General features: G+C 31.5%; 1 protein-coding gene across 4 annotated transcripts; it reads left to right on the top strand.

Annotated features, from left to right (window-relative positions):
- The first annotated feature begins 1534 nt into the window (after positions 1-1534).
- On the top strand, positions 1535-25829 carry LOC113520751 (uncharacterized). 4 transcript variants are annotated; one of them, XM_031910316.2, is made up of 15 exons: positions 1538-1708; positions 8796-9004; positions 10434-10589; positions 11180-11378; positions 19218-19378; positions 19841-19972; positions 20869-21048; positions 21788-22147; positions 22244-22823; positions 23079-23212; positions 23499-23657; positions 23747-23925; positions 24010-24142; positions 24217-24331; positions 24463-25829. In XM_031910316.2, the coding sequence occupies exons 1-15, from the start codon at positions 1630-1632 to the stop codon at positions 25824-25826; spliced, it is 4140 nt and encodes a 1379-aa protein (XP_031766176.2). In that variant the 5' UTR covers positions 1538-1629; the 3' UTR covers positions 25827-25829. The 4 variants fall into 4 exon arrangements, with proteins under 4 accessions (XP_052747679.1, XP_031766176.2, XP_031766175.2 ...); XM_031910315.2 differs by having other exon boundaries at positions 8796-9013; XM_052891718.1 differs by lacking the exon at positions 8796-9004 and having other exon boundaries at positions 1589-1708.
- Positions 25830-25863: the final 34 nt, after the last annotated feature.

The following is a 25863-nucleotide window of genomic DNA, read 5'->3' as shown; positions in this document are numbered from 1 at the left end:
AGTATTTGGGAGTTTGTTACATAAACGGTTAAATGGATTTAAATGACATTCATAAAACAACTGATACATTTTATTCGTATCCGTTTAGACCTGGGCAAATCCGTTAATTACTAGTTAGCTAAATGTGATTTACATTCTCAACAACTTTACGTTGGGGGTGTACCTATTGTTACCAACGCAGGTAGGTACGTCGAGGCTGCCAAGCTAATCGCACCACGTGTCAGTATGTGCAACACACCTGTCTCCTTACACAGGTATTTGAAACGCGTTTTATTTTCTTATTTTTTTTTTATTACCTTGTCTGAACGACGCAGTAATCATTTCACTAAACATTACTTAAACGCAATGTTAACAAAAATTAGCAGACGTATTGGACTTGGCAAACTCTTGCCGAAACTAATAATGTTCACACGCACTTCTCTTAAATCGTTCCTTTGCTAGCCTAGTATTATTATGTGTGTTCAAATATATTTATCTTACATTAATATACATACCTATTTATTTAATAAAATGTAAAACGGAAAAGTGATAATTATGTACATAATAAAACATACTATTTTACCTAATATAAAAAAGTGCTGTGTTGTAGATATCATGTCTATTTCGTATTCTAGGCCAATAAGTTGAACAGTGTTAGTCGGGCGTCAGTAAATATTTTATAGGAAACAATTTCGATCGCTTCGGACATCGTAAGCAGTGAATCGATTTATATATATTTCTAAACGAGTTTGAACAGTTCAATACTTGTCATTGTATTACTTATCTTTTATTATATAGAATAAGCTGTCACCTTTCTAAGTCTAAAAAAATATTATTAATTCTGATGACATTACTCATATACTATGAATATTAGTAAGTTTATAATTGTCTTTTCAGATTATTCAGGATCGATACCAATGAATTATTTATGTACAGAGATAAATATTTGTCTAGATTTTATTTCAAATAACATTTCCTAAACCTATCCTGGAATAACAAAATGTAAAGTCATCGATACTTGAAAATAATATAACAATCATCGTTTGTTATTTCTAATATCTGATTAGTGTCCCTCTAGTAATATTCATAGTACCTTTTAAAAAGAGGATAGTAAGCAATTGTTAATTTTGAGACCAGTGTCCTGGTCTTACTATAACAAAAAGATTCAAACCCTACGAAGTTTTTAATTATGTTATTAGTTTATTCAGACATTATTTGCCAACTTGACTTCTTATTAACGTATTGTTATTGATATCTAAAGTTTAACCAACAAATTATCTAGGAAATGACAAATATAAAATAGGTGGCAATTATTTTTGTTACTTTTATAATAATCAAATACTTTTTTTTATAAAACTTTAAATGGCAAACAAGCTGACGACCCACCTGATGGAAAGGAGGTAAACGTCGCCTATAGACATGAGCAGTACCATGGACATAACAGAGTATACTGTTTCGCCCATGATACCCCCCATGCGTTACTAAGGTGTTATGCCTCTGTACCCTGTATATTCACTGTTATGGCCCACTCTTCAAATCAATACTATAGATGTCTATTGCACTTCCTTATCAGTAAAGTGAAATTCAAAAATAGTGGACGTTAACATGGCCGAGACGACGCGGTGGTGAACTCTAGTGGTTCCGTTGGTTATGGAGAGTGTGAAGAAGTGGCTGACGGAGAGAACAAACAAAAAGAACGGACTCTACGTACACTATAGCCCTCCAAAATGTAAGTTTTTCATGCGTTATTTTTATATACCTAATCAGAAAATGTGCATTTGAAAATAATAAAAATAAATATGATTACGACTATAAATCCATAATGCGCTAGTCAGAGGCATTTGCTATTGCGCCGAAAGTAACACTCGTTGTGTATTTATTTATACTGTATGTGTGTATACTTGATATATCGTCGTTACAGGTTGAATATTTATTTTACAAATATCTTTAGATTATACTATTAGTAAGTATATTTCTATTAAATGCACATATACCTTATATATAATTATACCATGAACTAAAAGAAAAAAAAAGAAATTACATTGTTCTATATCTGCCGGAATAAAATGTTTTACAAACATCCATTACAACGGCTGAAAGCGAGCCCGATGACTAATCGCGTGCTTGTCGAGACATATTTTCTGAACGGTCGCTGACGGTTGGAAAATCCTAGTCCGTTACAAACACATTTCTTTGCAAAAAATATGCATTTTAGTATTAAGTAAAAACAATCAAAATTCTTTGTTGATTTTAAATATTTTCTATTGGAATAAAAACGAATAGAAAATATAACGGACATATTATTTGCCAACAGTTAAGTATGAAATCGAAAATCGGAAACATCAAAATCAATGTTGAAAAAATTACCTGTAAATGTCAACTAGTGCTAGTTAATATAAATACGTAGATACCAAATGGTATACCTATTAGGGATTTTAAACAAGTTCAGATTTGCCTTTTCTAGATATATTTTACTTTATAAAGAACGACATGTAAATGAATAAAATTGATTGGCATTTTCTGTTTAAATAAGTTCTAATAAATAATATTTTCATTTTAGTGCATGAATAATTCATCTATATATTTATTAATAATATATTATATATATATATATATATATATATATATATATATATATATATATATATATATATATATATATATATATATATATATAATATATATATATATATATATATTAAAAAATCGAAACTTTTTAAACTTTTACCCTCGAATTCGTCCGCGTGATTGGGATTTGTCAATCCCGTCACTTTATATATACTTATATAGGCTACTTTTTATTCCGAACAATAACCGGGATAAAAAGTGATATATATCCTTCTCCATCTCATGTAGTACGTGTATACCAAATATTATAAGGATTGATTAAGCTGTTAACGTGTTACCAAACAAACAAACTCACTTTCAAATTTATGCTTTTATTAAGGATTATTATTTTAATAGAGTAACCTTTTTAAAATAATAATCCTATAATTTATTATTTGATTCTAATTTAGGTTCTGTATCTGTAAAGATATGCTTTGCTTGAAACTATGTCCACACAATAAGGATAAAACCTGTGAATTGTGCCAGCGTCCCCAATCAAAATTACTACTAGTACCATCTGATTACCATCTAGTATAGACAATAGATGCCGATGACTTTAATAATAAGAGATAATTTAAATAAAATATTTAGTTATAAATTATGTTGTCCTTATATTAATATTATTTAAGTATCAGTATCTGTAGATATAGGCATATTCTTGGTATAAAGGCCCATTTTTAGCTATTAACTTAAAATAAGAAAAATAAAGTTAATAGGTATGTAAACAATGTAAATATTAAAAAAAATACATAAAATAGCCTTGTAAAGTGTTGTAACGTGTTATGCGGTAAAAATAATATGTTCTCGTGTTAATGTATAATCTACAGGTAATGTACAAGCGAAGAATGGTTTCAACAAGTTCAAAAGCATAGCAATGTATTAATAATTTGGCTGGGTTCTGTGATTAAGAAAAATTAACAAAAAAAAAAAAAAATAACTACGTTTAAACCGATTTCAAAGTCAACATAATCGAGAGATACCTACCTCTACCTACCTTTACATTGATAAGAGACAACACTTTCTGGTTTCGAAAAGTGGGATTGAAACAGAATCAAAAAGAGCAAGCAACTATGAACTATTTTTCAAGGTTAAGATATGGTGAGGGTTTTCACCATAAAACCTTGACTTTGATGTTAAATCTGGTTTAAATATCCCCTACTATAGTGACAGACCAGTACCTAATTGCATTACTTATGTATATTTTCATGAAGTGATGATGATAAAAAAATTGCCATGTAAAGACAGCTACTTAATTATGAAACATCCTATTAATATAATAAATGCGAATGTTTGTAACGATGGAAGGAAATTTGTTGCTCTTTCATGCAAAAACTGCTGAACGGATTTGAATGAGATTTGGTACACGGTTAGGGTAGCACATGGGATACTTTGTGTAATGATTCACGAGAGCAGAGCCGCGAAATACAGGTAGTTTTAAAATGTTTCTAAAGCTTGGCCAATTCCTATGCAAAACTTTGTTCTTTGCAGTCTATTAATTTTTCATTTTCATTTATGTCGAAGTATTCTAAAAGTAGAAAATAATCAAGGTTTCTAGACATCTATTTTACTTATCTGTTATTTGAAACAGTTTTCATGTGTTGCGGAATTCTAAAAAGAGGGTGGAGGCGTTGTTTATAACAAGAGTGGACGCGACCTTAGCGTGATGTCATGAGACGTAGAAATTTTTGCATAAACGGCGCAAGTTATGACTAATAGAATTTGCACATTGCACGTTTGTTTGATTTTATCATCCCGTAAATAGGAATAAGATTATACCTATACATAGTTACAGCTCAGAGCCTATCTAATGCCAAAGGCAGGCGAATCGTCACCAAAATCATATCACTTTCTCAGCCAAGCTCTATGTTATGCGATATCTTCGTCAGTACTCAATCATTTTTAATAAATATTTTTATAATTAACTAATGATCTCATCTCTTCATACACACATCACAGAAAGGCAAATAGAAAGATAAATTAGTATTTTATATTAGGTAAAAGGATTTTTTTAATTTTTTACGGTTGGATTTTTTACGGTAGTTGAGTTCATCCACTACAAACAAAGAAAAATTCATCTTTTCCCCTTTCGTATAGATAATCACATTATATCATGGGGGGAGAAGGGGTCACGGTACTGTTACATAGCCGTAGCTATGTACAACATACGAATATGAAAGTGCTGAACTGCATTTTCGAGACAGTCAACGGTAAACAATAATGTATGCGTCATGCCATCAATTTCCAGCGATATTTCGTTATATTTTAAGACAGACCACATTTGAACCTCAGACGAACAAGTTGCTTTACTATTTTTATAATAAAGACTTGTGTTATTTTTTTTTAAAGTCCATCTGACCCACCCCGTAACAGTACACTGCGTTTGTTTGTACTAAACTGCCACTCAAATCCTCCAATCATTGTCAATAATTTCAACTTGCTAATCTTTCTATTTCTATCGGTTTAGTCGTTTTCTTTTCACGACAAAATTATTATAGGAACACGAACGTATTTTTATTATATTGCAAATAGAATTATTACAGGTGCTTTATAATGAATAAAAGTAATTAAAATATCGAGGTATCCTTCTTTTATAAATCAATTAATGAAATTAAAAATTAGTTTCATTGGACCCATGAGTAAAATAGGATCACTATGTGTGAGAATAAATTACAGATGAAAATGATAAACCTACATAGATAAATAACAATTGTCGATTATATGTAAGCGCATCGCTTTATAATGACTACGTCTATTTTACAAATTATTGTTTTACTTGTATTGTCAGGGCAATGTTTGTATGAAAGAAAATGTTCTAATCACACATCAAAGTAAAAATTATTTGTTAAAAATTGTACTGTAAAGAGCAAATTTAGTCGTTTTAGTTATTACATATTATTGCTATTACTTGGCTTTATAAAAGGTATAAAGAAAAAATATTGCTGTCACTGATACAAATTGTCCATAATTGTTCTAATTTTACCGTCCGTCGACGCTAGTAAGCTAACAAACTAATATATCGCTTGTGACAACTATATTCGTCATATCGTGTGCGCAGCATTAGTAAATATTGATGGAGGTTCGATGACCAGAGGGCTGTTCACCCGTTTATAACCTACATGTCTGTTTATACTAATAAAACGCTTATCCCATACAACTTTGTACATGTATACTACAAAAACTGTTGACCCCACAGATGTTGTCTTCTTGAAATTTATCAAAAGTAATTTACTTCACTTTCAAATTCTTTTTCTTTTATGTTTTATAAGAGACGAGAATTAACGCGACCGTTTAGGTGAACTATGGGTAATTTCTGCCGTATAACCCCGGCATAGAATGGGCCATTCCTTCTTTTCTGGTGAATATCGCAAGAGGCGACTAAAGGAACAAAGTTCCGGGGGCGGGCAACAGCGTCCTTTTAAAAACATCATCAAAAATCTAATTGTGGTTGCCAATATGCCTGCCAAGCGTGGCAATTACTAGGGAAATCCCCCTTTTGGGGAGTCTTATATTCAACAATAGACAGTTAACGATTGATATGAATGAAAAAAATTATGAATAATTTACCTGAATTATCTCGACGTTGCGACCAGGTTATATCGGTTGTGGTCACGAGTAGACTGACTTGTTCTTTCTCCAAAAAAAAACTTAACTTTTCATGCAATTTTCAAAAATACCAAATGAGTATAGCCTGTTTTTACGTGATGCGCTTTTATTTATTTTTTACTAATGTTTACCTGCAATTTCATTCGCGTGCCCGCGACATACTGATTGACTGGGATAAATAGTAGCGTATGTTACTACTGACTTAATGTTTACCAAATTTCAAACCATTAAGTCACCAGAAAGTAACAACTAAATACACTTTTTTAAAATTCACATTTGTAATATTAATAAGGAATTCAAATCTAGGGATTTATATGGTACTAGAGATCCGTCTCAGTTTCCCACGGGTAGATAGATATTTTTGAAAATATTATATACTTAGCCTGTATTACTTGCTGAAAATATAACTTTCTATGGACGAAATATTTTTTAAAATCGGTTGAGTAGTTTTTAAGTTTATCCATTACAACCAAACATTTAATTATCACAGCTGTTTTGCAAGAATAAGATCCTAAGTCCGATTCTCAGTCGGACCAATTTAATTATCACAGAGAAATTTTAAAAACCAGAAAGTAGTTTTCTTTTTATTGTTAAGAAGGCAAACGAACAGACGGTTCATATGACGGAAAACGACTACCGTCGCCCATGAACATTTGTAACACTAGAGGAGTTGAGAAAATTTGCACCACTTCTATATTAGGTGGGCAATCATCTTATTTATTATTCTAAATTGTACAAAAGAAAAAATGTAAAAAGAACAAAAAAAAATCGTCACAAGCAACAATCATATCGATCAAATAAAAATAAAAAATAATAATAGTTAACTAGTGGCAATTATAGCCAGTGCAACTTCGCATTAAATGGAAGGTCAGAAGATGTAGCGATAACTCGACCACCGTAGGCTTATAAATCCAACAATCTTGCCTTACCACAAATGGCTAGTGGTGTGCAATTCTCTAAACAGGATGTTTGACATTTACGATACTGAATAATAAAGCAATAAAACCGTTTATTACGTCAAATAACGCAATAGGCGGAAATATTTTTGTGGGATGTTTAAAATTTAAAATTATGAGAAATTGCGTTTTGAAAATTTAAATAGACAAGATATTTCACAAATAGTATTTGAAATTTCATAAGAATTGCAAAATCATCTAATAAAGTTCACGAAAACGTCGCGTTAAATTAAAAATAGCTCCATACAAATACATATATTCTGTTTCCGTTTAATGTCACGATAAAATCGTGTCGTGCTTTGGTAAAACAATTAGGTAAAAAAAATACTCAATAGGATTGTGTTTTAGCATGTTATGTTGTAGAAAAAGTAATAAGAAATAGAAAGCGAATATTCAGTAGCAGGAAGTATAACTTTTACAATCTCAAACTGACTAAAACAGCTTATCTTAGATAACAAGCAATTATTTGTACCGTGAAGAAAAATGGCAGTTTCAGTTGTCACAAAACTAAAATGGTCCCAACATGGAAGCGAACCCCACCAAATTTAAGATAAATTTTAATAATCGATGCAAAATTCGCAGCATATTATTCGCGTAATATAATTGAAAAAATCAGACTAATTGGAAACCTCCTCCTTTATGAAGTAAGAGAATAGTTGGTCGGTTAGTTTAACTCATGGATTATATTTAAACTAGCTTTTACCCACGACTACGTCCCCATAACCAAGATATATTCAATGACTGGAATAAAAGTTACCCTATCTCATTTTTCGTCCCAATACGAGTAGTACCAAATTTCAAAATAATTGGTTAAGCCGTTAAGGCGCTAATAGGTAACAAAGAAACAAACAAGCAAACTCACTTTTACAACATCATTAAGGATTTTATAAGCCTAATTTTCGTTCGTCTTTTTTATTACTATTAAGATTATCTATGTAACTAACGTATTGAGAAAAGGTGAAGTTACAACTAGTGCATAAGATAGTAACAGCAGTTACAAATAGAGTCAAAATTTCATATATATTATGTGCAAAAAGGAACACTCTGTAAATAATCTGTGAATCGTCGGTCGTATGATCGGAGAAGACGATATCGTGATAATTTCAGTAGTGGTTTTGGTTCAACTCCGTACGGCATACTTTCTTCGCGATCGCGACAGAACAAGACCGTTGCCTATTTAAATTTGCAAATTTATCAGAAGGTGTAGGAAATATAAATGTTATGCATGAAAATATTGAGGAAATAAATGCTGTATTTTATGTTTGTTGCCATTATGGTGAAATTACGAATAAAGTAAGAAAAGTGTACATAATTTATAAATTAATAAATAATTCTTAATTCTAGAATGTATATGAAATTTATTTTGTATTTCAGAATAGGTAGTAAATAGTTTTTGTGTTCCTAAGAAAAAGTTTTTGTATGTATTTTTATAAAAAATATTACTTTGCAAATTGACTACTAGAAAATGTTATAATCATTGTAATAGATAGTTATTGTTAACAACTTTTTTTTTTATTTATTGTATATAAAACTGTTTTTTCTATAAATATAATAACATTATATCTAATCTTCTAAAAATAGATAAATACTATATTTTCTTCCTGTTTAAAATAATAACAGTATGTATATTATGCTTTTAATGTATTTTAGTATTAGGAGGAGTGTCACCAGCTCAACTTCGTCAGTGGGCCCGGGGAGGGGCTGAAGGCAGGCTGGAGAAAGCGGTGCTAGCAGGACAGGGCCGGCGGCTGCTCGCTGAAACGGAGCCTTTGCCCCTGGCCCATCACCTTCCGACCCTAATAGCAAAATGTGACGCCCTTCACACAGCCGTTGAGAGGGGTTCCCTGTTAGAGCTTCAGGTATTACTGGTAAAGTACTATTTGCAGGTTTTTTAGGATATGTGATCAAAATGAACGCTACTTATACTCATACCATAAGATAATAAAGTTACAATTTTTTATAACTCTATCGTAATTACTTAATTTACAACAACATTTGAAGTATTATAACATCATACATTATTCAAGGTGTTTTAAAAAAAATAATGCTAATGTACTTTTAAGGTGTGCTCACATAATGTTCACAAAATTGTCGTACACTACATCGCTAGTATACGCTAGCTAAAATTGTCTAAAATTTCATTAGTTTTAAAACAATAAATAAATTAAATTGTTTTTCAAGTAATCTACAATATTTATTTAAACGGTGCTACATGAATGCTACGCTGCCGTAGCAGGTGTGTAGAGCCTATGCTAAGTTGTTATGCTGCGTTCTCTATACAGAATTCGTGACACACATACATAATTCGTTATTAAATATCACGACGTCACGATCTTTCATTAAATTTTATATTTTTCACCGTTATTATATTTACCTGACTCCATGAAAAAAGAGATTAATATAATTTAGATGTACGTATTTATGAATATTTATTGTAGTGTGTAGCTTAGACTTTGATAAGATAAATAAAATATTTGAAATTTTGACCTTTAGGTAAATGAGTTGACAATAATGATAATTACATCAACTCATTGATGTACCTACTTCTATTTGACCTGGAGTCGAAACTATGTATTAAATAATCCAGTAACTTTGGAACAAATAGGAAGCTTCTCAGAAATATATTTAGGGTATTGGTAGCTGGTAGTGATTAACAATTCTATGTCTATCTTCAAGCAAAGCCGCTTGTATAGTAGATAGAGAGGACATAGTAATATATATCTATTTTATCTATAGTATACATTTTACAAAGTAAAATTGTAATCATTAGGGTTCTTTTAAAGGAGTATTCTGCCAGTGAAAATAAATGTCATTCTCAAAGAAATTTGAGAAGTAATTATAAAAATATAGATATATAGATTACACTAATTCGGGGTATCCAACAATAAATAGAATTTAATATAGGAAATCATCAATTTTATGTTGTTTTTGATCCACGTTTCTTTGAAAAATTTATTCAATTTCAATAATACAACAATTTCTAAAAGTATGCTAATGATTATTTCTTTATTCTGTGTGTATCCTTATTAATATTATAAATATGAAAGTGAGTTAATCTGTTGTTACCCTTATGGCTTGTTCAATCACTATGAAATTTGGTATACAGATACTTTATGTGATGAAGAAGGATTTTTTATCCCGATCAATAAACATATCTCGATTATGCAAACGAAATCGCGGGTAAATGCTAATATAGTATAAATGGCAAGTTTAGTAAGTAATAGTAATGTCTTTTAAATATTTAGTTAAACATTTTGGTATAATTATAACAACAAATATTTATCATAGGAGCTATTGGACTCAGATTACAACCGCCGAAAGTATATAACATGTCGCGATGAGGCCGGAGTGGGCCTATTACATAAGGCTATATACTATGACTACATGGACATAGCCACATGGTTGGTGAAGCAGTATCCCTTGCTTGTACATCAGAAGGATTCGGTGAGCAATTATCTTTATCTCATCATCATCATCATCTTAGTCAATATCCATCCACTACTGAACATAGGCCTATCCCATAGGCTGTCATAAGGAGCAGGAGCAGTCCTGAGCCACCTGCACTGACTGACTCTCTGCAATGCATCTAAGGTTGTTACTCCATCTAGTGAGGGGTCGTTTTACACTGCATGTGCCCGTACGAGATCGCTCACTCAAGCTCTTTTCTTTCCCATCGGTTGTCGGTTACCACTTCAACTTGCTTATCTTTCGGGCTATGTCGGTTCAATAGGACTATTAAAAATTTCTAGTTTCGATCCTGAGTCAATAAAATTATATTTTTCTTCAATACATATAATATAATAATAAATCTGCTTTTATTTATTAGTAAATATTGTAATATAAATTATTATTTATTCATTTTATTTTTAATTATTTCATCCCTATTTGATTAGTGTCTTTATAATGTAAATAGGTAGCAAAAAACCTCTGTATGAGCAATTGATATTGATATTTGACTTTTACTGTTGCTCAATTCACAATGGGACATAACTTGATATCAGTGTAGAATTAATTGCTATTTGGTGACACACTAGGAAGGTCGCACACCATTGCATTATGCGGCTGTTTGCCGCGACGAAGCAGCGGCGGCGGCGCTGCTGGAGGGCGCGGGCGCGTCAAGGGGCGCGAGGGACGCCGCTGGCCGCACGCCCGCACATTACAGAGGACCGGCGCGCACTTTACTCGCGCTGCCCACCGCGACCGACATGGCTCGCGAGACGAAGAACCCTCCTGGTGAGTACCTTTATAATGACCAATTTATTATATTTTTTAATATATAAAAATAATTTACATCCACATAGATATCATGTAAAAGGAACTAATAGAAATAATAGTTTCAAATAGTTAAATTGAACATCGACAATTATACATAATACAAGTTTTTGTATTAGACGCAATATCTACTAAAACATGTAAATGTGACAATGTAAAATGATTATCACTGAAAACCGTCATTATTAAGTTTTCTTCAATAAATCAATCGGAGAAAATTTAATGATTATTGACATTTATCAAATTAATTTAATGTCAATTTGTTGAAGCACATAATTAATGAAAAATATGAAAAAAATTAATTAAAGGACTATTATGCGACTTCATCCATACGTAAACGAGTAGATATATTATATAATTGTCAAATTACTATTAGACGAAACTTTGAACGAAAAAAAAATTAATAAATATGGAACTTATGCGCAGAACTTCAAGATATAACCAGTTGTTTTTGCCATACCTTAATAAATTAGAATAACTTTTAAGATTTTAACCAGTATCAGCAAAAGTTCTGTTTGTTTTTGTTTGTTACCTTTATCTAGGCAAATTTGATTTTCTTTTAAATCATACATTATTTCTAAGCATCGATTACCTGTTGTAATTATTTATTAACATTACTCACGTTAATTTTATAACTATATGTAAATGAAATATTTTTATTAGGAATATAATGTGTTATTACTGCTCTCTATACTCAGAAACTATATCTAGAATAGCAGAACAAACCTTACGATTTTAGAATCGTAAAGGAGAAAATGAAAACCTACATACTTAGACCACGTAAACAGCAGGATAAATATCCTTTCTCTAAAAATAAATAGTTCTTTTATGGGTTATAATTATTATAATAAAGTATAAAGTATACATATTTATGAATAGAGAGAGAATTTTATTATTTATATACTGAAATATAAATAATAAAATTTTACATTTTAAACTGTCTGTTTATCTCTAAAACAAATAATGGAAAGATAGAAAATTTAAATTTCTTCCATTATTTTAAGATACTTTACAAACCTACATTTTCAATAAATATTATATTTCAATTATTAATAAACGAAGTTGATTAGGAATGAATACATATTACGTCGACATCTTTTTCTAAAAATAACCCTTAACTTCAGGTTACAATAATCAAAATACATAACACCTATATTAAGGGCCTTATTACACTGTCAAATATAATAGATACATACCCTTGAATTACAAATAAAGGTTAATCCTTTATTTGTAATTCAAGTGTATGTATCTTACTGGACTAAACCTCACACAAGATATTTTACAAATTTTTATTGCTTTTCAAAGTATATCTTTAGCTTCACAAATTATTAAGTTGATCTTGATATTTATTACCATACATGTAATACATACATACATGTAATAGATCCCTTATAATTGCAAAGTAAATAAAATTATAGTGATCTTTCTATATTTTAATAGAATAATTATTTGATGTTGTAAATGATAAGCATGTATTGAGGAGAAGCGACTGTAGTAAAACTAACGACCATGTTGCTAGCAGTATACTCGATCAGAGTGACTTCCACGCAGAATCCTTTCATCATCATTAATTTCTAACTAATTTGTCTCAATAAGCCCATTGATTTGACTTTATTCTCATCTACAATTCTCTGGTACTTTACGTAAACTAATAGTGTCGCCGGAATTACCATTCTACTTTCATCTATTAAAAACTGAAAAAATAAGCCCCTATTTATAGGCACAATGCTTTCCGTAAGTGAGGTGTATTATAATACCTTGACTGTTGAAATTAGAGTAGTATAACAAAAGGCATATTAACATAAATGAAGTTAGATCCGTCACGATTCAAGTTAGGAGCGAATAATTCATAAGATTATTAGTGTGGGATATGTCTCTATATCGCACTTTAGAAATATAATAATAAAGGCAATCTATATTTTTGTTATATGTAATACGTTTTCTGAACAAAGAAATGAAATAGAATCCATCAAAACTATTTTTATAATAAAAAGATGACTAAAATATAATTATGTATGTAAAAAAGTATTATCAAGAGACTGTCGCCCCAAAATATTTTGCAGTGATCACTTTTCTCGAAAAAGACAAATACAGTATATATATGTATATCCATTAAAATATGTAGGCATAGATTAAGAATAGTACTTGCGATATATATTCGTGTAAAGTTTCATTCAACAAAACGTTTATATTTAATACTAAAATGAAAAAAATATAATATATTTGATATATACATATGTATAAATTAATTGGTTCGTAAAAGTACTAAAATATTAAAACTATAAATATGTATAATTAAGTATACATGTTTTTTACTGCAGCTAAGAAAATGGTTTGCACCGGGGCGAGGTTAAAACGGATATCCGGTATTATATCTATGCAAATGCACCCCAACAGTATACTGAATGTCGTCAGTTGAAAGTGATTTACCCACCACAAGATAGCTACTTCTGTGATCAATGTAAATTATTATACTGCAAGTTTACAGTAGGTATATTTACATACCTATGGTTTTGATAAGCTATTAAAGTGCCATGCTATTTTCCCTTTTCACTCTTTAAATTCTTATGTGAAAGTGAGTTTGTTTCATTTCTTTTTTTGTTATTTTTAGCACCTTAATGGTTCAAACAATTATCATGTAATTTGACAAACATGTGTGACAAACACAATAAACGTGACAGAACTTAGTGTTTTGTATTTTGGTTACGCGAATGAAATCGCACGTATATTTTGCTGGTTTGTAAAGATCCATAATTCATATTATTTTCTTAATTATACATATATTACCTACTGTCTTTTTTAAACAGGTATTAGATAAACACATTGTCTGATTCCCATACTATAAATAATAAATATACAAGATAGAATATATCGATATAGGTCAATTTTACAATCGATTTTTAAATTTGATAATCCCAATATTAAACCCCAGACTGATGTACGTGATGATACGATGGTCACCAAATCAAGTATATCTGCTTAGTCTACTTGACAGTTTTTCTTAATATCTATTATATACTTATCCGTAATTTTGTTTATGTTACAATATTGGCAAATTTAAATATTAGTAATCTGTATGTATAAAATTGTTGATAATACAATTGCGTATATTTAGTTTTATTGCTTGTATGAATTTATAATTTTATATCACCTTACTTAATAATGGAAATAAATTAAAAACTATAAAAAACTATATAGATTGATACCTATACAGGTGTATATACAAGTATTAATAATACACATGAAATATATTTTAATCGCTTAATTCAATCAGTAATTTTAGATAGAGTGCGTGCATCTATCTCACTATCTATTATTTTATAATACACTAATTTCATTAGCGTGCCAACCAAAAGGCTCGGCTTCCTAAGGTGGGGTTAGAATATTGCGTGGTCATGAATATTTATTTTCATAAAAGCGTTTTTATTCTAAAATTTGAAGCGTCGTCAATGGCGCACCTACGCATTACGTACATTCTTGACCCAAGCTTTGATCCAATTATTATTCATACATTATCTAATTAATCGTAATTGTAAATCTGGTTATTTTTGTGCCGGTTCTAATAATAAATAGTAACATAATATCGATAAAATCAAAACACTACTCCATTGGCGCTGGAATTCGAAATTCTTAGATGTTTATCGAAGTTATAACTCTGCTGGTTCTCTGAGTGTTTGTAAAATTGCTATTATGTTAATATCGGTAGTATTTCGAAATTCCTCGCACGCTAACTTGTTGCTTCGCTAAATTTATAGCTTTAAGTTAGGTTTCTGTCTTTGTTACAAATATATCCGTAAATGAATGACTTTATGTCATCAATGAGCCACAAGAAAATACGGTTTGTTTAGCCAATCGGTGATACTCTTAATCTATCATTGATATCAGGACAATGGAGCTGGCGGTATCCATGCATGTCAGTAGTATTGTATTAAGTCGATGATGCAGTCAATATAAATTTTGTTCATCGCTGGGTGACAGTAATGTATGGTCATCCATTGACGACAGTAATGTAGCTTTGATAGCTCCGTCAGATAACGCCTAATTATAGCCGAGCCTAAACCTCTAATTTTTTAAAACTCATGTTTATGTCTTTCAAAAATCATTAGACAATTCGGTGGGGACGTAAAGTAGTTAAAAAGATTTGTGTATAACAATAACAGTAGTTATGATAGTAGAAAACTAATTGAATGAATTGGGTACTCTTTATTGACCCAGTAAGAAACCTATCGTGAATATAGATAGATACATTACGTGGTATTTTTAACACAATTCGTTCAATAGTATAATGTAGGTATTTAAACTGACAGACACCGAAATGTTTTAAGCGTTATGGAAACTGATACGCAGAAAACATGTCGATATTACCATATATGCCTTTTTTACATGGGGAAATCTGTCACAGAGATTTACATGTCTGGAGAGAGTAATCTGGGTATTGCCGAACTTTTATCATATAAAAACCCATGGTGTTCTACGTAGCGCCTATAGATGTGTTCGCTAACTACCGTGAACTTTATCGGATATGTCTAGTTTCTATTCGATTATTTTCTCTTCACATGTCATCATAAAAAAAAAAAAATATTTGGAACAAGAATTGGTCTATTATCTTGTACAGAGATATATCAACGTAATTAATAACCGAAACGGCCTTACAAATAAAATTCATTAATCGTTATTGATGACTTATCTATTTGATAGACATTATCATTGAATCATTTTACATAAATTCATACAATTAAATAAATGAATAAAGCTAGATACATATGAAACTACCATCGATTATTTGTGGAAATATGATCGATTATATTTTTTAAATGACACAGTGACTTATGAAGTGTTTACTAAAGTTAGTCACTAAGTATCGATTAAGGTAAGTATATTGTACAACTGTTATTTTCTTATTTTGTTGTTACGTCTCTTACTTATTGATTCTTTATGTGTAAAAGTTTAAACTGATACAAGTTTTAATCTTTATAATATCAGTTAGGTTTTACGACTACTGAATGATAGTAAAGAGGCCAATCGACCCTATTACAAGCTACTGTTTTATTTGTTGTTTATTGCTAGGAATATACCCTATCAGATTGACTTTTTCACGGTCTCTCTGAAGTGCCACCATGGTATTACTACTTTTTATGTAAATGTTCTTGTAGTTGTACTCTAGTATCTGGTGTTAACAGGCAGGATTACCACACCATTTTCATTTATTTCAAAACCTATTAACCTCATATGAATATAAGGAAATACATGGAAGGAAAAAATTAAAAAAAAATTATACCATAGACATACTGTATCTTTTTTTTATACAACTAAGAATGGCAAACAAGCTGACGGCCCACCTGATGAAAAGTGGTTACCGTGGCCTATAGACATGAGCAGTACCATGGACATAACAGAGTATACTGTTTCGCCCATGATACCCCCATGCGTTGCCAGGAATGCCTGAGGACTCAGATGTTATTCCTCTGTACTCTGTAAATTCACGCCATATCCTACCCTTCAAACCGAAACACAGCCATGCAAACACAACTGTCTAATATTTTTTGGGTATTTTATTATATTGTTTGCTAGTTTTAAATGTTTTACTATAACAACAACCTAGATTATAACACGTATTGAACAAGCGGATCAATGAAATCGGAAATCAATAAACAAATTGGGGTCAACACATTCTCTAATACACCTACATAATTCTCATTATTTGGTACTAAAATATTCATATCATAGGACTCAAAATATACCATACAAGAAATAGTACATCATGCAGGTATAGCAGTTTAAAATATTAATATTAATTTGATTCACGTAAATAAATACATAATTGTGAAATTTGTATATATGACCTATTCAATTAGGCTTGAATCGTACCTACCCGTCCCTAATTGTTATGCTACAAAAGACATGTGGGCAGGTGTATGCTATCGATCGATTGCTCAGTCATTAAACATTAAAACGTGTCTGTCTAAGCTAGAACCTGAATAATGTACATATGTCCTTGACACTTGCTTGAAGAGTGGGCGCCTTGTCAAACCCCTATAGGCTATATGGTGTTCCTAATGAATCGAAGCCTCTACTTTTAATATCAACATTAGGTATTCTCCGAATTTGATATTAGTCATTCTTCTGTAGCTTTTGATAAAACATTCCAATACCAACTGTATCGGTATAGATAGATAATAGTAGTCTTCTTAACTACTTTTATTTATTAGTCTTTAAAAACTAGATCGAGGGTCCATTAATCTTTGCATGAGCGTATAGCGGAAGATTGTAATGCTAAATCGAACTGTCTTCAAAAATAAATATATGCGAGTATATTCCTATTAGCTTCATTTTCATGCGTATCTAAACTACCCTACCTTATAGTGGAGAAGGAATAAGTATTGAGGTTCAACGGCCTCGTTGCTAGCAGTACTTTCTATCAGATCGACCTCCACGCGGCCACTACCAGAATTCATCGTGGTCAAATTGCGATGAATTTGTTACGATGGGCTAAGTGACCTGTTTTCATCGTCACCTATCACATTTCATTGGCGCCCCGCTAATGTATATCAATAGTACAAGCGAGGTTACCATTCCATTATAAAAAAACCTATCATATATATTGACATATATACTGACCTCTATCACAGAGAATACCATGTGTGTACCAAATTTCATTTAAATTCGTTCACTCGTTTAATCTAACACATTATTTAGTAGCAAACATCTATATGAGTAGGATGTAATATTATATATACCTAGTTATACAAATTACAATTATCAATCAATTCCAGAAATGAGGACATTCGCCATTCAATTTCGTGTCAAACTCTGTCTCCACCTAATTCGATGAAAATCGATGTGTTAGATGGCACACATATAAATCAATGTACCTTAAAGCCGACATTTATATGTCCGTTCACACTTCCACACATTGCTCGGATAATAACTCAAAGTTAATTGTCGAATCAGTGATTATATTAACAAAAAATGTAAAATTAATAAAACTACTTAATATAACAAAATAATACAAAGACAATAAAATGTTTGATGACATAGTTTGGAACATACTTTCTTTTGCGTAACATAATCACGATAGATTGACACCACACCTCATTTTCGTAACGACTCGAAACTTTTACAATTTCAAGATAGGGTAGATATCAAATAGCATAGAAACTCCCCTTCATAATGGGAAAAAACAATTTACGAAACAATTTTGAACATGTAATAATGTAGTTATTTGATTAGAATTATTTTGTTTAATTCCGCTATTGTTAGTAAATGTGTAACTGCCAACACTCGAAGATTGACCACTACGATTACAACCAAATAACCAGTGATATGGACTTCCGTCTAGTAATAATAATAATACCTAGTTCAGTAAAATATGTAATAATAGTTAGGATTTTTACAAAAAACAGTGAAGCAGTTGTGTTTGCATGGCTGTATTTCGGTTTGAAGGGTGGGATATGACGTGAATTTACAGGGTACAGAGGAATAACATCTGAGTCCTCAGGAATGGCAACGCATGGGGGATATCATGGGCGAAACAGTATGTGTGTGTACTGTTATGTCCATGGTACTGCTCATGTCTATAGGCGACGGTTACCACTTTCCATCAGGTGGGCCGTCAGCTTATTTGCCATTCTAAGTTATATAAAAAAAAGTTAACCAATCACTATGAAATTTGATATATAGGATAGACAAGGACATAGGCCACTTTTTATCCTACTCAGTGAATATATTCCAGTTAAGCGACGAAGTTGCAGTTAATGGTTGGTTGTCTATAAATATCTAAGTAATCAATTCTTGTTGAAGGGTTGGTGATAAAAGGGCACAATATCAGAATATGGTGCCACGACTGCGATATGGCGCGTCTGCAACGCGTCGTGTGGGAGGGACACGGTACCAGGCTACTGAGCGAAGTTTCCAATCAACCGATTGTGAAACGTTTTCTCGAAGCCGTTCCTTACATCATGGTAAAAATAACATCATCTTTTTGAGCACTCATTGCTTAGTAATGTACATGGGCGTCTATGATACCCTGAAAATACTATCCAATATTGACGTGGCCGCTTCAATTTACAGAACTATGTGACCAACTTGTTATTTAGAGCTATCAGTCTTATACTTTGATTCTTCTTCGAGGAAATTCGAAGAAGAATCAAAGTGACAACCCTAAATAGCAAGGAGCTGACCACATAATTTCAAGAGCCGACAGGTTATGGCAAGAAAGAATTCTCGAGAGATAATGATAGCAATATTATCACTAAAAAAATTTTCCCTGGTGAAGTTTGTCAGAAGTCTCATGTTCTGGATAGCTATAGGTATTCCTAATTAGGTTTACTGACTAACTATGTACTGTTGCTGGTGAGGTTGACTCAATCAAATCCTTTGATGTGTCAAAAACTTAAGGCCAATTACTTTGAATGTGCTTTCAGAATACAATCCGCGAGATTCACACCACCGTGGTCCAGAACGATCTCGAAGGTTTAATGAAGCATTCCGGAGATCCAGTGCCACCGCAAGCTTTATCCAGTCGAGACAACAACAACATGACTGTTATGCATAAGGTGAGTAGAATTTAATAATAATGCTTCAATTTTTCATTAAAATTATTACGTGGTTTTTATCTTTGTAATGTGACATGTCGTTGTTATTATTATCAACCGTAATCATCTCTTATTTATGTGAATAAAGACTTTTTCCATTATCTTTTACCACCTGTTTTCAGCACGTAATTATTCGTATTTCATTTAATAGTAAGCTAACTTCTTACATTATGAGGAAAAATATTTACACCTTCTTGACGCTGCACTAATCACATAGCTTTGCATAAATGATTTTCCGTCGGCCAATGATGGCCAAGATAGCCCAGATGTGCATAGATTCACTGCGTACGTATTTTTATGATTACGAAATAATAGGAAAGCATCTACGAAAGTGCTTTTAATTTTCCGAGATGATATCATGGACATGAACAACATATCATATAAGTACGTACATGGTGAAGGGAGGCTTTGTTCAAAAGTCACCTGCATATCTACCTCACTCGTGTTTCTGCATTTGATTTGAAGTATGGATGGAATTATTATGCCAGTCAAATACTACAATTGAAGGCATAATATACCAGTCCTCAGGAATGACAAGACATAAGGAATATAATGGGGGTTACAGTGTATTTTCTATAATGTCCATAGTGTTATTCTTATTTATAGACAACGATTAACACTTAGACTACTGCATAGGGTTGTTAAGGCGTGATAAAATTTTATCAGGATTATCAACGTGCATTATACTAAAAGATCTACCAATACAATTTTTACCAATACATTTTTTACCATAAATGTGATATGATTAAAGTTTTAAAAAAATTTACTTTATCTAGTCATTTTAAATAATTTTAAACTTCCTTAATAGCAACTTAATACGATATATAAACATATCATATTCTCTTTTTTATTTCCAGGCTGCTGGACTTGGTCATGGTGGAATACTGAAATACATCGCTGATAGGTACCCACAAGGAATAAATGACATCGATAATGATGGACGTACCCCACTTCATTATGCTGCTACTGTAAGAGATGAAAAACATACATACAATACGTTAGTCAGCCTCGGAGCTGATGAGAGCGCTGTAGACAACGTAAGTGTAAAAATATTAAATATCATAGGACACATTACACTTGCATGAAACTACACAGATAATTGACTTACCTATTTATAGTTTTATTCATAAAATTGGTACTTATCACATGGTAGCTTAATTTTTAATATATCTACCCTATTGATGTTTAGTTATTAATATAGCATATATATATATATATATATATATATATATATATATATATATATATATATATATATATATATATATATATATATATATATATCATAAAAGCAATCTAAAACAAAATTCATTCTATTATATTCCATAAAATTGTTAATACATTTTATTATTTTATTTATGTACTAGCTGTGCTTATAATTTCATTCGCGAGACTCAAATGTATGCTAAGTTTTTCTCAAACCCTTTAGTGAAGCCAAAGCGTTAAAAATAAATAAACTTACTTTCACTGAGCCCTGCGTATGGGTGGCAATATGTAAACTTAGTTACGATTATTGTTACTTTCTGTCAGTAAAACAATTTTATTTATTTAGTTACCCTTTATTGCACCATTTATAAAAATAATAAATACAGTAAATTTTAACACGAACTACACATGGCAAAAAATTACAAAAGGCATTACAGAGTCTGGTCAATAGCCAAAGATTACTCCGATATACAAACAAATAAATTGTATTCCTTTATAATAAGTTCCTTTATTATCATTTATGACGTATTAATTATCCAATTAGAAAATACACGAAATTTATTTTTTTAGAAAAATAAAACACCAGGTTACTACATTAATAGACCTCAAGATATAGATAAAAATTTACTTCGAACTATACCAGAAGCACCTAGAACTGCATCTAGTGCATACCCATCCTCATGGGATTGGAAACTTTTAGACACTGAAGTTATAGCAGAATTAAATAAAAAATCGAGAAGGAAGAATCTAAAAGCATCAAATGAAAACATATCATCTAAAAATAATACAAATACGGTATCCGAAAGTACAGAAAATTTACCTAATGCTATGAAAATGAGTAGCACTCGAGAATTTATAAAAGGCTTACCCGATTTAGATGACAGTAATAAATCACATGGAGACGATAATGTTAAAGTAAATAACAAAGAGGTAAGCATCGCGTAGATTATTATCACGGAATGTTATTATTGATTTGCTTTGCTTTTTGGTAAACATTTGCATGAAAATTTATTTTGTGCATTTTAGGACTCAGATGTAGCTGAAGAAAACGATAGTGAAATTAATAACGAAAAAGAAAATGATGCAGTAGATATTGAAGATCAACATAACTCTGAAAAAGATCCAGAGGAAGAATTTACAAAAGAAGGAACTAAAAATAGAGACGAAAATAATATCGATGAGGAACACGACAAAAACGATAATATTGAAAATGAAACAAGTAATGATGAAGAAAACAAATCAGAAGATAATATTGATCAAAATAATGAAACTGAGCCTGATAATGAAGAGGAAAAGGAAAATTCTGAAGACGAGAAACATCTTTCTAAAAGTGAGCCTGATAATTCGGAGGAAAATTCTGACCACACCAGAGAAAATGGTGATAAAGATAATAATGAAAACCCTGAAATGGACAATATAAAAGAAGAATCATCAAATATAAATGATGAAGAAAGCCAAGAAAATAAAAACAGTAAAAATGTTGAATCTGAACAGGAAAACAATGTTAATGAAGACTCAAATGATGATGAAAATTGCAACAACGAACCAATACATGAAGACACAAAAGTAAAAGAAAATGAAGAAGCTGGTGATACAGCAAATGAAGGTAATTTCAGTGATGACCCTAACGAAGATGATGACGATGTACAAGTTCAAGGAAATACACACACAGAACATAGTAGTGATATTCATCTTAAAAATAATATAGAAAAGGGTATTATAGAAAGTGCCAAGAAGGGTAGTACTGACATCTCTTCTGGTACTATTCACGAAACAATCAAAATATAATACGCTTCTATTTATTCAATTATTATGAGGGTCCCTGACAAGTTCAATATTTTTGATTATTTTGCTAATTAAGGAAACCTGACCAACGGCCGAAATACACAAGAAAGTCTTATAGCAGGCATTATTAGTGGTGAAGCCGAACAGGACTCGCAAGATGCAAGTATTGCTCAAAGAGATGAATCTGTACATGGAGAAGTACTAGTAGTTGTAAGTATAATTCATAAATGTTCCACCAAGCATGAAAATACGACCAACTAATGAAGGTAAAATGTAAATTAATTGGTTGATTGTGGTGTTTTAGACTAGAGGCATCATTGTAGCACTCTGTTCTTTTCACAAACACCTCCCAACACCACTGTCATGAATTGATTTGCTAGCTTCTTAGTTATATGTCAAAATAGCAATAACTTAGTTCGCGTAGGCCTGTTACTAAAACCATTCACTTTATTAATTTATTTATTACCATACATTAATTTTGTTTTTGAATTAACAGGATAATGAAATAGACCCTGAAGTAACGGAATTGATAAATAACGCAAATATGGAAATGTTAGCTACTTTGGTATTAAACGGTGAAGGATCAAGACTAATAGGCAGAAGATCTGGAAATTCAGAACTTCAAGCATTTCTAGACAATGTACCAACTTATATGGTAAGATATTAGTCATATTCCTAAATTCTGTACATTAATTTACATACATATAACTTGTACCTGACTACGAATTTTTAATATAATTACAGCAAAAAATTAACAAAGTCCATTCAGCAGCAAGAGAAGGTAATATACGAGATCTTCAAGCGGCATTAGACAGAAGGAAATTTGCAATAGCAAGAGATCCCATTTCACCTAATGGTGCTACTCCCTTACACGTAGCAACAGTGTTTGGGAAAACAAATATAATAAAATATCTAGGAGGAAGGTTAGCAATGGTTTTATAATATTGAATTGACTAAATAAAATAGTCTTTAAATATATCTAATATTATTAAAAAAATGATTCACAGATTCCCAGAAACACTATCTGCTGTTGATTTTGAAGGCCGAACAGCATTGCATTATGCAGCCGTGTTACCTGATAATGGACATTATTATAATTTACTACAGCAGCTTGGAGCTAACTCAAAAGATTTAGATGATGTGAGATATTTTTTAATGTTATTTTATTTTTACATAAATAAATACATATTTGTATTCCAATTGTGTTTTTACAGAATGGACAATCGGCTGAAGATTACTTAAAAAACCCCAGTTTGCTGCCTTTTAGTCAATTGCTCTCTGATTACGGAATAAGTGAAGAGGCAGCACAAGATATGCTATCTGACAAAGGTATGTAATAGTGATGAATTAAAAACATAATAAAACAATTGCCTAATCTTATCATGGGATTGGGTAAAATATTTACTTATAAGGTATTTATATTAAGATTAATTATCAAAAACTAATTTGAGTATATATAGTACCAGAGGATCATGTATCGTCACGGCGTTCTTTGGATGTACCTGAGGCACTGGATACTCTTGAACGCTGCTATCGTCTCTTGGCATCAGCTAGACCATCGCGGACACCACTTTCAGCATCTTCAAACAAGGCAACACCCCCAATAGTATTAGGCAGATTTTTGAAACGACCAGTATTTGAAATGATAAAATACAGAATTACTAAACTTGATCATGATCTTTTCGATGTTATTTGGCCAGCTGTTAAAAAACTTCCAGATAATCGAAATATTATACAAACAGTTGAAGAAGATTTCCCAGGTGGAATAACTGCCCCAGATTATTACGTTTATGAACTTTTTCACGAATTTCTTACACCACTTATAAAGGATTTACACAATATTAACATACATTCTGATTTATCAACACACCCTCCCTCTGATTTTACAAATACTATAAAATTTTCGTCAATGTCATCAGAACCATTTGTTGAATTAAACATTGATCCGAGTGATGAATTAGTGCTGTCGGGCACAATCGAATGTTCAAGAAATTTGGAAGGTTTTGAGTTACCTTTAAATTTGAAAATTGGAAAACTAGAAACTATTGAAAGAATTTTGACCACAATTCTAATGCAAGACGATTTTGCAAAATATAGCGAAGTTTCAAATCCAGAGTCTGATCAAAAAGGTGGAACGTATTATACATTGAATGAAGTTCTAGAAAAACCATCTGAAATATGTGCTACATTGGCTTCTAGCGGTCTATTGATAGCCCTATGTGATAGAGATGAGATTGATGACTGCACTCGACTACATGGCAAGCACTGGCCGTATGGTCGTGGTGTTTTTGTTAGTGAAGATAAAACCGTAGCTATATGGATCAATGTGCATGATCATCTACGAGTTCTTGTCTCTACGCCTACAGATTCGCCGGGCGAAATTGGTTTACCATTTAGCAAACTAGCTTATATAATGTCATATCTTCATGAACGTCTTGATTTTGTTTGGGACCTCAAGCTTGGACATTTGAGCAGCAGGCCAACTTTTTTAGGAGCTGGACTACGCATCAGTCTGATTGTTAATTTTCCGGGTCTTTCAAAAGATTCAGATAACATGAAGCATCTTTGTGCTATGAGAGGGTTGCAATATCGAGAAACCCTTAGTTCTGATATAGCCCGAATAAGTAATTATCAATGCTTAAGCACGACCGAAGTAAACTGTTTTAATGACTTTGCTACTGCATCCTCAAATTTGTTGCAATTAGAAAAAGATTTATCGATGCAAAGTTCGGCACAAATAGCTACAATGCTAACAAATATTTTCAGAAGAAAAAGAAGTAGTTTAGGAGAGTTGGAGAGTCCGGAAAAATATCCGAAGCAATAAATAATTAATAAATAATAAAAATTACTCTTATTAATCA

Source organism: Galleria mellonella, unplaced genomic scaffold (genome assembly GCF_026898425.1).
Source record: "Galleria mellonella isolate WM207_F2 unplaced genomic scaffold, CSIRO_AGI_GalMel_v1 utg1432, whole genome shotgun sequence".
Classification (NCBI taxonomy): Eukaryota; Metazoa; Arthropoda; class Insecta; order Lepidoptera; family Pyralidae; genus Galleria; species Galleria mellonella.
Note: the sequence above shows the minus strand (reverse complement) of the source record. Positions and strands in the feature narration are given on the sequence as shown.

Coding starts and splice junctions, on each gene's coding strand:
- LOC113520751 (XM_031910315.2), top strand. CDS start 1,630: ATGGAGAGTGTGAAGAAGTGGCTGACGGAGAGAACAAACAAAAAGAAC. Junction 19,379..19,840: donor AAGCCGTTCCTTACATCATG/GTAAAAATAACA, acceptor ATGTGCTTTCAG/AATACAATCCGCGAGATTCA. Junction 22,824..23,078: donor TGGTGATACAGCAAATGAAG/GTAATTTCAGTG, acceptor TTGCTAATTAAG/GAAACCTGACCAACGGCCGA.